Consider the following 12,229-nt stretch of genomic DNA (forward strand, 5'->3'; position numbering starts at 1 on the left):
AAAAAAAAATGTTGTAGCTACCAGCTCTAAACTAATTCTCCTCAAAACATTTCAGTATGCCAAAGTTTAAAAACTCTGAAAACAGATTTCTATGAGGAAAACCATACATTAGTAGAAGTACGAAACGAGTTTGTAATGTCTCTGAAGTTCATGGAGATTCCTGAAGGGAAGTTAGTTGGGGCAGTGTTTTCAGCACGCTGAACTATTTGCTATATAACATCTTGTTTTGAAAGATCAGAGAAGAAAAATGGAGTTGAAAACAATGGTTTATCCTTTCTTCTTCCACAATGTCTTCTTAAACTATGAACCTTTTAGACTTTTAAAAGTACATGTGAAAATATTCCACTAATACAAAATTTCTTGACAGAATTACTGAGATTTTTATTTCTGAAACAGTAGAGCTAAGTTGCTTTGAAACCTGAATGTAAATAGAATACAAATAACTTTGTTAAGAACTCACAAGACATTACAGATAAAATTAATATTGCTAGTATGAAGAGTTTTATGAGCTTTTACCTCTTGAATTTTAAAATTTGATGATATCAGATTAACGTAGTTTAGAAAAAAATTGATGAACACTAGGTATAGGATTTTATCTTCAACAATAGTCCTACAGTCTCTGTTCCAACTAGTAAAATTACAGATTGGTTCAGTGTAACTGTAAGAAATAATTTTTGCACCACTATTTCTTAAAACTAATCATTACTTAATCATTATTTACTCATAATGTGAAAATGGAACTTGATATGTTTTTAATGGCTGTGAAAAAGGCAAGTGGCACCAGGTAGTTCCCCTTCACTATGCTCATTTGGAAGTAACTTAACATCAACAAAATGCCTTTTAGTAACATTTTTTTATAGATCTTTTTCACTACCAAACAAAGCCCTGAATTTCTGCCCTGGTGTTTATGTTGCTGCAATTCTCTACAACATTTGTCTTGTGACTGTGCACCAGAGTTCTGCAAATGTTGATACGTTCAAGAATTCTGTTCCTGTCAGTGGATTTGTCAGTAATTGCAGATGGAGTACACATTAATTTGAAATGATTACACAATTTGTACTATCATGAACTGATTTTATATTAAAACAAAAGTTGAGGTGAAAACAATACTTGTTTTACTGGGTACTGCTAAAAATAGCAAATCTTGCAAAGTGTTTATGTTGTCATGTACTGATCTATCGCAGAGAAATAAAGCCCAACTTGCTTTCTTGACAAGATATTATGAATTGACTGATGTAATTCAGTTGGGGAGTTAAAATGCTTTGAAAATAATGGGGCATAACATTCTAGGGTTAACATTTATTCATAGATGATGCAATTAAATAAAGCAGGCATTAACTTCAAGGTCAGTCAGTAAAGTAATAAAAGTGAATATTTTAATTGAATTGTAATTGCTTCCCATTGATACATGCAAGTTAAGTGAAATAGATGTCAGTGCTACAAATTACAGTTCTCTTCCTAACTAATTTATTCATTTTACAACAGTCATCCAAATCCGAACCTTGTTGGTTTATCCATCCATCCAGCTTTCTTCCTGGCTAGCTTTATGGAGAAGTCTGGAGGATGTGGTTAAATTGAATATACTGAGAATTTGCAATATTTTTTTCCTTTATAGTCTAAGTTGTTTTAAGTGTCTCAATCAATCTACTCCTTCTTCAAAAACAAACAAACAAAAAAAAAAACAACATACAAAATAGAAGAATGAATTTACAAAGGCTGCTCCAAAAGTATTACCTCCTATTTTATTATGATGGCCTTCAGTGCCAGAGGGAGATGTTGGTACTATGACAGTAGAGGCTGAATCTTCCCACCAATATTTTGCTATATTTTTTTGCCACATAAAATATGGCAACAAAGCGACAGTCTGATAAAATCACATTGATGAAGTGTGTCTGGAGCAAAGATGTGTCATTGAATTCCTACATGTGAAACATACATCACCCATTTACATTCATAAACACTTGCTGAATGTTTATGGAGATCAAACAGTGGATGTGAGCACAACGAGGCAGTGAGTGGTGCCACTTCTGCAGTGGTGACCACAGCAATGGATCACTTCCGCAGATTTTAGGGGTGTGGCATGCAGGCTTTTGTTCATCTCTGGCAAAAATGCAGTTAGTGGTGGTGATTGTGTGGAAAAATAATGTTTTGTAGCTGAGAATTTGCTCTATCAAATAGTATTCTTGTGCTCTTGGTATCTGTTATAGTTTCCATGGAAATAAATGGGAGGCATTACCTTCAGAGTGACCAATGTTTATTAACTGCTTGTTAAATATGGTTTGTAAGTATGGTAATATATTTTACTTTAGCAGTAAGTGTACACTGTGTATGTACACCGTTATTTGCAATTTGAATTTGGATTACTGATTCTGTGAGCTACTGGTTATATTGGTTCTTTATGTCTTTAGCAGATTATTTTCTCACAATGCAAACTTAGTAAAAAATAAAGGAAAATATACTTTTCAAAAGAAGGACAAGCTACCCAAAAAGTAGAATACTATTAAGAAAGAGAAAGGTTACATTGCACTTCTATAGATTTTCATGTAAGTAGGGATAATAATTATTGTAGAGTTTACAAACTGTACACAGGCAATTAATTTGCATTTTCTATGATATTTGTATAATAGTTTCTTTTTACTTGTTATGATTTATTAAATGGGAGCAAACAGTAGAGGAGTATTCTTCTGAAAATCAAAGAGAGATTAGGAGAGAAATAATATATTAGTATGTCTGGATTTAGCAACTTTCCTTTCTGACTTGTTTGTAATGAGAATTTAGTTAAAATTTAAACAAATAGTTAGTCCCTCTCCTTAATAAAACTATCTTGGAAAAGTAGTGATATTAATGGAGAATGTTAATCTGGTATTGTGCAGAGTATTATAATATGCTACTCACACCTGTTACATTAAATTCAAGGACATGATGTTAAGCTAGTATTCATTGGAAGACATCAACAGAGTCATTGCAATTGTTTACTGTAGGCCACATCAGCTTTCACCACAGTGTATACCATAAGTGCATATGTTCTACAATTAATTAATCATGATATCTGCATGTGCTTCATGATCATTTAAGTTGAGGAGTAAATTTGCTCTGGAGAAAAGGTTCTCCAGCTAAATGATTGTAAGGAGTTTAAAAACAGTGGACAAGCAAACTCATACCTATTAAAGGAAGATATAAGATATTTTTCAAACTGGAGACTGTATGCTGTTGATCTTGTAAATCATTTAATAATATTCATCCCAAATCTTAGGGACAAAACAATACCCAATTTGGGGTTAATCAGTGCTTATAGCCTCATCTGACATGTATGTACACATAGAAGTAGTGTACGTTTTGAGAATAAAGGTAGTTTTTAATGAACATTTTCTTTATTTGCCATTTTGCTCCATTATCTTTTATATGGCAGATTAACAAATATAACCTGCTAGAAATATGCTCTATTGGCCTGATTATACAGTATGGACAATGATGGGATTTTGAAATGTATTTTAAAAAAAAAAAAAAAAAAAGCTTTTCAGAGCAAAGTAAGTATATTCAAATGAAGTTATCTTCATTTGATTTGATCAATCTTCAACTGATTTTCACAAGCATAAACAATCATCTTTTATGTAGCAATGAACATTTTCGTTCTGTTAATAAAGAGCGGTAGATGACTCCCAAGATAAGAACAGAGGTGGAAAAACTGTCCTCCTTCCTTTTAATTATTAAACAGTTTGTAAAGTGTCTCCTCAAATAGTAAGGGAATTTTTAATGCACTTTAATAAAATATTTAAAAAATTTTATGTTTTGAAATCTCATTCATTCTATCTTGTTAATTTAGTTTCACTGAAATTTAAATATATCAAGAGCATCATTATAAAAATTAAAAGGCATATCAGCTATTTGAACTCAGCAAAGACTTTATTTAATAGTAAACCATACATTTATATAAAAACTTATATTATCAGTGAGCTAAAGTGCTTTGCAAGGAACACACTTTAGAAATTACTTCTAAATTGAGACATTCTGCTGGCAGCTCTTTGATTATACCATTATTATATAAAGTAGTACCCTAGGAAGAAATAGAAGAGTTTGTGATGAGTACTAGGAAATGTGATCACTGAAAACCTTCCAGTGTACCTTTGCTTTTAGAAGTCATCGTTCTGTTTTTCTTTCTTTGAATGTTAAGACCTTTTGACCACTTACTCTCAAATCTAACTAGAATATTAATTTGGTTACTCATTGATGAGTGTGTCAGCTCTTGAAATAGGGTTCCTGGGTGTTTTTTTTATCCCAGTGCTGATTACTGCCAATTATTTGTTTTATTCTTAGAAGTGACCATGTAGCAGCCCCAAGCTGGCAAAACTCATAAAGGTAAAAAGTCAAGAAAGAAATTTAGAGAGGCAAGGTATTGGTACTATTAAATGCTAATAAAGTTTACTTTTTTTTGTCTAGGAAAAGTAAATCAATACATAAACATCTTACAGAATATTTTGTGATGAGTCAGAAGGCAAAGCATTTCAGATATGCTGTAAATCTGAACTCTCTTTATATCTCCATCGTTTCTAATTCTTGCCTTTTTTTGTTAGACATGTATGAGAAGTTTTGTTTTGCTTTGTTTTTTAAGGAAAAGTTTGTCTTTTCCAATAATTTAACATATCTCTTGTAGAAACTACGATAACTTGTATTTTAATTTAACATATGTGTAGAAAGGAAACTTTCTAGTTTCCAACTGAACTTCTGAGGTGAGTAGGTAATTTCTGTGTAGATTATCTATTACTGTGAATTCATGTGTTTACTTTGCTGGTTATTGAAAGGGAAGGAAAACAACAGCTTATCTAGTTGGCATGCAGTACAAAAATAATTGGCCTTGTTCATCATGAGCATGATGAATGAAATGAAAACATTTTGCCTGATGGGGATGAAAGAATTCTGACAAAGTAGGTTTTCTTTAGGATAGAACTTTTTTTTAGGGACAGTGGGACAAATTCTGCGGTAGACAAGCTATATTGTTACTTCATAAAACATATTATAACTTTTTTTTTCTTTTTTTCAGGTTTAGATCCAGATAAGCATCTTGGAAAAACATTGGATCAAATGGAGCCTTATCTTTTGGAGGTATTACTGTTTTACTGAAAAAATACTCATAGGCAAAGTTGTAATTTGAGTGCGATGCTTTGGAAAGTCAGAAAAATTAACAGCAAGTAATGGATGTGACAAGATCATATGTGATATAAAATTTCTCTGTAACTGTCAACATCTGAACATTTTATATCATATTTTATGTAGTCGGAATGCATACAGAAGTGCCTTTCAAATTTGAGTAAGAGCATATACTTGAGCATATACTAAATTCTGTCCATGGGGGTATGTAGTCATCACAGCATATAAATGCTTATAAATGGAGCTAGTATATTTACTTAAAGAAAAGGTGTATAACTAAGAATAAGAAGACCAGATTTTGTACATCGTCTTTGAATTTGAAGTAGAAAAATCAAGTATTGAGCTATGTGCAATCTGTGAATAATTGTCCTGGAAGTGTGGTTTTGTATGTTGTCTGTGACAAAATAAGCTTACTCTTTTGTTGTCCTCAAGCAAATTGACAACCCTGTCCACGTTTAAACTGAGACAGAGTTGATTTTATTCAGTGTCTGGTATGAGGCCATGTTGTTTTGACTTCAGGAGAAAGACAAGTTTGATAACACAGTGATCTTTTAGTAATTGCTGAGCAGGTGCTGTAAAGAGTCAAAGACTCAGAGGGTTACAGAATTTTCCAAGTTTGAAGGGCCCATGAGGATCATCAAGTGTAACTCCTGGCTCCACACAGGACCACCCAAAATCCAGACCCTATTTCTGAGAGTGTTCTCCAAATGCTTCTTTAACTCTGGCAGCTTGGTGTCTAACCCACTGCCTAGGATAGCATTTTCAGTGCCTGAGCACCCTCTGGTGAAGTACCTTCTCCTAATACCCAATCTGAATCTCACCTGCCTTGCCAGCAAGGGGAGTAGAAGGAGCTGGGAGAGGACAGAACTAGGACATGTGACTCAAACTGACCAAAGGAATGTGCCATACCATATGGCATCATGATGAACAATAAAGGTGTGGGGAGTTGAGGGGGCAGCAGCTGCTGAGGCGTACTGGCTGGCCAGCAGTCAACAAATGGTGAGAAACTGCATGGTGCATCAGTTGTTTTCGGGAGGGAAAAAAAAATTAGTCATTACTATTTTTCCTTCTCTTTTTAGTATGTAGTTTTGCTCACTGCCAACTCCCAGTGGAATGAGGGAGGGCTTTGGGAAGAAAAGCATAGAGCTCATGGGCTGAGTATTTGTAACTGTTTATTGGATCATTGTCAGGGAGACTGCAGAACTGATCCCTGTGCAGTTTCCTCTGGGTTGCATGCTATGAAAGTCAAAGTACAAGTAAATTGCCTTTTCTGGATGTTTTGTTGGATTTAAGGAGTGATAAAAACAAATCAGTAACTATAAACTGCAGAGGTTTCTGATTTGAAAAATTGCTATGCAACCCAATGAAGTGTTCAACATCAGAAATCCTGGTAGACAGAATGTGAGAGTGAGGTGCTTACAATTTACAGGAAGGAGGAGAAACAAATTTTATTGTTCTGATCAGTGTCAATGTTAATTAAAAGAGAAAAAGAGCTCTGATTTCATTCATGGAATTATTTAACTTCGGGGAGAAATAAATTGCTGCCTAAATTTTCAGTCTTCTGATTGTATTGAGTGGGGGAAAAAAAGTGAAGTATTAGGTGGAAAGAACTTTAAATTAGATTTGCAATATTTTTCTCATTCCATGCAGGAGGTTGAGTCTGTAAGTACAATAATGATCTGCTATCTATGTTTTTATCATGAATATTGGTTCAGGACAATGGCAAGAAAAGTTCCTGAATTTTTTTCTAAATTATAAGACCTTAGTTACTGAGGAATGGTCACTACATAATTACTAAATTGTTTTTTTTTTTTTTTTTTTGTATGACTATTTCTTGCATACCAAGAGCCCTAGCTTTTTACACTGAAGTATTTTTGGCAACCTGCCAAATCTCTGAGGCTGTTCGCCCTCTCCTTGGAATTTATTAATAGAATGCTAAATGTATATCATGGTAATATTTGTCTGTACTTCTGTCCCTATTAATAGAAATAATTTTTTAGTCATTTGTGTGCTTGCCTTATAACTTGATGAGTAATTCTGAATGTAAAGAGCATTTCTATAGTTACGTAGAATTTCTGAATTGGGAAAAAAGTCTACACTTGGACAGGAAGCACTGGAATTCATTTATTCTATCTTATATCACTCAACTTCAGTCACAAAAGTCAGCTTTTCTCTTTGTCTGTTGTACCCAAAGTTAGAAGGGGCCATTCTTTGGTAAAGTTTGGATTCTTCTTCTATACACCCTTTGTCTGACTGTGTGTTTGAGTTAAGATGAATAGCCTGGGAGTTAATTTCTTCATTATATTTCTTATAGATTTTGAATTGGACTTGTATGTTTAGTTGTGTAATTTTTAATTTTCTGGCTCATTTGAGACCAGTCTTAGCAATCACAAAATTTATATTAGAGTCTATGTTGTTAGTTAGGAATATAACTTATAGCTTGCAAAACAAAATATATTAGTCTTGAAAAAATGTTAGTTTTCTAAATGATCAGAAGACAAGTTTCTGTTGTCATTGATAACATCTTTAAAATACCACTCACTTGTGAAATGCATTGAATGTCTGTTCTGTAAGAGCTGTCGAATGTCCTCAGTTCCTGTTGACATTAGTGGGAACTGCAAAAATCTTTAGCGCCCAGTGTAATTGCTGACAAGCATGATCTTAAAGCCAGTAACACTGAAAAAGTCGATTTTCCATCACAAATACAATAAACTGTCTTTCACTTTCTGAGTATTTGGTATTGCCTCTAATTATTACAGGTACTAATATTCACAAGCAGAACTACCAATTTTTAAAGTGACGACTTTTCATAATGGAAAAAATTACTGTTAGAAAGATCTTCTCCAGGTTTCTCTTTTTCATTTTATATTATGATTTTGTTTAGAGGGCTTCATTTATTTGTTTATTTTATGGAAGCTCCAAGAAGAAGAATGAAAGGTTTTGACTGTTTTGTAGATTGTCCATTCTTATTACATCAACATTAATTATTCTTGATGTATTTGTCCTGTAGAAATCTTTTTGCTGTTGTTGACAGAATACATTCTTTCTTGTGTCAGAGGTGTAATTTATAAAGAGCATTTGATTAAAGGTTTTCTTCTGTTCATTTTCTTTTTAAGAAAATACTTAAGGGAAAATGAAAAATGTCTCCAATAGTAATACATTAAAAAAATGATGTAACATTTCTTACAAAGGAGACTTAGATTTTCCACTACAAGAACCCTTAAACCACAAGGTCACATAGAGTATTATCAAGGTATTGTTTTCTCAGATTTTTCTTATCCTTTTCTTCAATAATATAAAAAAATTGAAGAGGACTTAGGCCTTTTGTTTAACTAACTGAATTTAAATAAATGCGTTATAACCAGGATCGGAATTTTTCCTGCAGGGAAATGGGGGTGGGGGGTCTGTGCTTATAGCATGATGCAGTTGCTTGATTGCTACCTACTGACACAGTAAATGTAGAATTAGAATGAACTGTTCAGCAATTGCATTCTTCTTACTCAGACAAATGAACTTTGGTTCATGCTCTACAGTCACTGATGTTAATCATGTCTCTTATTTGAAACTTACTGAATTATGCAATTATCTGTTTTAGTGTGATTCCCAGAGCTTCAGGAATATTTATAAATATATCAACTTAGAGACCATAGTTAGTATGATAAGGAATGGAAGCAACAAATTCAGTTTTTGCTTTTCCTTTTTGCTTTTGACTTGGAAAGTTCAATTCATGAGAATTTTTGAGAACAAGATAGTTATTTACAAGAGTATGGAAGTGGTTGTTAACTGTTGCCAGAAATTTTATTTGTTGTACACTGCTATGTAAAGTGCTACATCTTGTATTGATTTACAGCACAAGCTTCTTGCGGAAGTGAACTATCTCTGCCAAAGGGAGAGAACCAGATTTGTGTGCCTGAACAAACTTTCTAGTCTCTTGTGGAAGAATAATCAGGATTTGATTTGTTTATCTGAATACTGCAGTACCAATTCTACTTAAAATATATCACAAATTATATTTATTGGTATTTCATAGATCATTGTGATACAAAGAAATCAAGAATCTTTTGTGTGATATTTGAGGGTCTTTTTTATTATTTTAATGAGTGGCCTTTTAGAAGGTACAAACTGAATTTATCAGCAAAATCTATTTTTAGTGCTCTACTGTAATACCTGTATGTTTAAATTTTTCTTTTGCGTTAGGTTTCTGAGAAATATGGTGTCCACATTTGCGGAGAAGGTGGAGAATATGAAACATTCACTCTGGACTGCCCTCTATTTAAGAAGAAAATAGTTGTGTAAGGAATAGTTTCTTCCATTTCCTTATATTAAAGCAATGAGAGCATTTTCACATTTAGCTTGAGGCAGCTTTTGTTGGCAGAGTGAAAAACACATCCTCTAAGTTCACAAATACTCACTTTGTTTAACACTGGCCAAGTCCTCTGAAAACCTAAATCAATACCTGACAAGACGAGGCCTTCATAGAAAGCTATAAACTTCTTAGACATTTGCACTTTCGTTTACTTGCTGATTATGGCCTGCAGTAAAACTGGTACCTGCACACTGACACTTTTATCCTTTCATGAAGTGTGAATTGCCTGTAATATTTATCTTTCATTACAGCTACATTTGATAAACTGCCACATCAGTAGCCTGTGGGTTCCATTAACTCCGTGTGTGTGTGCGCAAGTGAGTGTGTGTAAGTTTAGCAGCTTAGAATGATAACGAAAACATTTTTCTTCCATTATTAGAGGATATTTTAAATATAAACATAGGATGAATCCATCTAGTATTTACTGAGTAGCTTATTCTTTTGAAATAAATTGCTGAAATCTGTGTAGTGGGATATGAATAATGTTTGACTCTTGTAAGTTTCTTTTTAGTCTGTTAAATAGCTAAGTTTGCTTGCTTTGAGTGAGATGTTTCGACTGATGTTCCTTTTCTTAGCCAAGTAAACAGATTAGTAATCACGTACTGATGATGGTCGTCTTATGGAAGGTCATGATTATTGTTCATATATGGTAAAGCTTCCACAGTGAAGATCTATTTGTTTCATTTTTCCATACCACTGGTATTTGTATAGAGCTGAGAACCAGCAACTGTTCAACTTTCATTACAGGGACAGAAAGAGCAATAGATAAAATGTGGAAAGGTTTAGAAGCTGCTATAGTGGAAGTATGCTGAGATGAAATATTGGTTGACTGCATGATATGTCCTACGTAGTCAACTAAAAAACTAGATAATTTGAGTCTGGAGATATTCATTTTTACATTTAACGTCTCATACGATTTCTACTGAAGTGATAAAGTCTTATCAATTCCAGTGGGTATCAGAGACAGAATTCTGAGAAACTGTCATTTTGTTTGAGAAATAATACCCATTACCAGCTGTGGCCTGTTCAGTATTTGTATTGCAACACTTGCAACAAAATGTATACTTTAGAAGAAGGTAGCTAGGTTATAACTGACAAATGAAATACACTTGTTTAAGTTTTTGGCTTACATTTGTTTAGTTTATTGTTTACATTATTAACTATATTTTGTTTCCGATTAAACCTGGGTATTCCGTTAGAATTGGATATACAATTCCCCAGTATTCCTTTAGAAAGATCCTTAGAAAAGGTGTCCTTTTGCACACCTGAAATAGATTAAACAGTTACTCAAGCTAGTTCTAAATGTACATTTCTATAGTCGAAACTGAATAGGTACACTGACATTTTGTTTCTCAGGCTTAATTAGGACTGCTTAGCTCTCTCCTACTTTGTCATAAAAGCATACCTTTTAAGGGCCATTCATGTAAAAATCTATTATGAGCTTTTACAATAATATTTGTAGTTTCTTTTTCATTAAACATTGCTGATAATCATTTGTTATTTATGAGTTGTTTTTACAACTTTACTTAGTTTTTATTTTTGTTTCTCATATTCACTGGGTGAATCAAAACAGACTATGTAATCATGTTGTTAGGCTGGTAGTTTCCAGATGTTTAAATAGCCATGGTTGTGATATACATACTGATATTATTTTTAAGCTTAAATGGCATTGTAAGAATTACAAGCTAGAGATTAAATAAAACCTGTACAAATTTTTTCAAGGTTCCTAAATTCCTTAGAAACATTTTGCTAGTGTAAGTCTCTGTGGAAGACATTGGAGATTATTCTTTCCTATATAACAGTTAAGTGTATTAACTTTGGCTGGCTGGCAAATGCTCACCAAGCTACCCTCTCACTTTGCAGGGGAAAAAAATAAGGTGCAAAAGCTTATGCATCAAAATAAGGGTGGAAGGATGGCTTAGTTGAGACCATGATGGGCAAAACGGTCTTGATTTGGGAAAGGGTAATGAACTGCACCAGTGAGCTGCTCAATTAAAATTAATAGGTTGCAGCTCCAGCGAGGAACCCGCTCCTGCTTTGGCTCTCCACAAGCTATGGCCTTTCTCAGGCCACATCCAACTGCTCCTGCACAGACTCATCTCTACGGTCTGCATGTGGAGATTTGCTCTGTCTGCTATCTCTGGAGCTGCAGGGGAGCAACCTGCTCCACTGTGGGTTTACAGGGTACTTCTGTTCTGCATCTGGAGCACTTTCTGACCTCCTTCTGTGCTGATCTTGGTGGCTGCAGGGCTGTTTTTCTCACATGTCTTTTCTCACTCCTCTCTCACAGCTGCTGTTCAGCATTTTTTATCCTTTCTTAAATGAGTTATTCAGAGGATCTACTTGTGTAGCTAATGGGCTCAGCTTTCGCCAGTAATAGGGTCCCTTTTGGAGCCAGCTGGAACTGGAGACAGTTCAGTTCTCACAAAAGGCATCCCTGCACCTTCCCACATAAAAACCTTATCTAATATGCCCATAATTTATAATGTTACTTTTGGGTAGCATTTTCACTGATTACTGCTTTTGTCACATGAAACTTGTGACTGTGTTTTCACATTGTCATCTTTGAAAAAGGAAATCTGCTCTATCAGGAAGAAAATAACCTTTATATGTCAGTTATGGAGAAGTGGGAGTTGTTTTAATGTACGAATATGTGGTTAATTTTGCTTTTGAATATTAAATTCAGTCTTGCAAAACCATTCAATTTTCATTTAAAGA

General features: G+C 33.9%; 1 protein-coding gene across 9 annotated transcripts in view; it reads left to right on the top strand.

The window, feature by feature from the left end:
• DPH6 (diphthamine biosynthesis 6) overlaps window positions 1–12,229 on the top strand; it is a 177,770-nt gene that overhangs the window by 47,864 nt on the left and 117,677 nt on the right. For all 9 annotated transcript variants that reach the window (XM_048947740.1, XM_048947739.1, XM_048947733.1 and 6 more), the window contains 2 exons: window positions 5,039–5,100; window positions 9,343–9,437. In XM_048947740.1, coding sequence (XP_048803697.1) covers window positions 5,039–5,100; window positions 9,343–9,437 — 157 coding nt within the window. The remainder of the gene's footprint in view (window positions 1–5,038; window positions 5,101–9,342; window positions 9,438–12,229) is intronic.

The sequence above is a fragment of the Lagopus muta genome, chromosome 6 (assembly GCF_023343835.1).
Source record: "Lagopus muta isolate bLagMut1 chromosome 6, bLagMut1 primary, whole genome shotgun sequence".
NCBI classification, from domain to species: Eukaryota; Metazoa; Chordata; class Aves; order Galliformes; family Phasianidae; genus Lagopus; species Lagopus muta.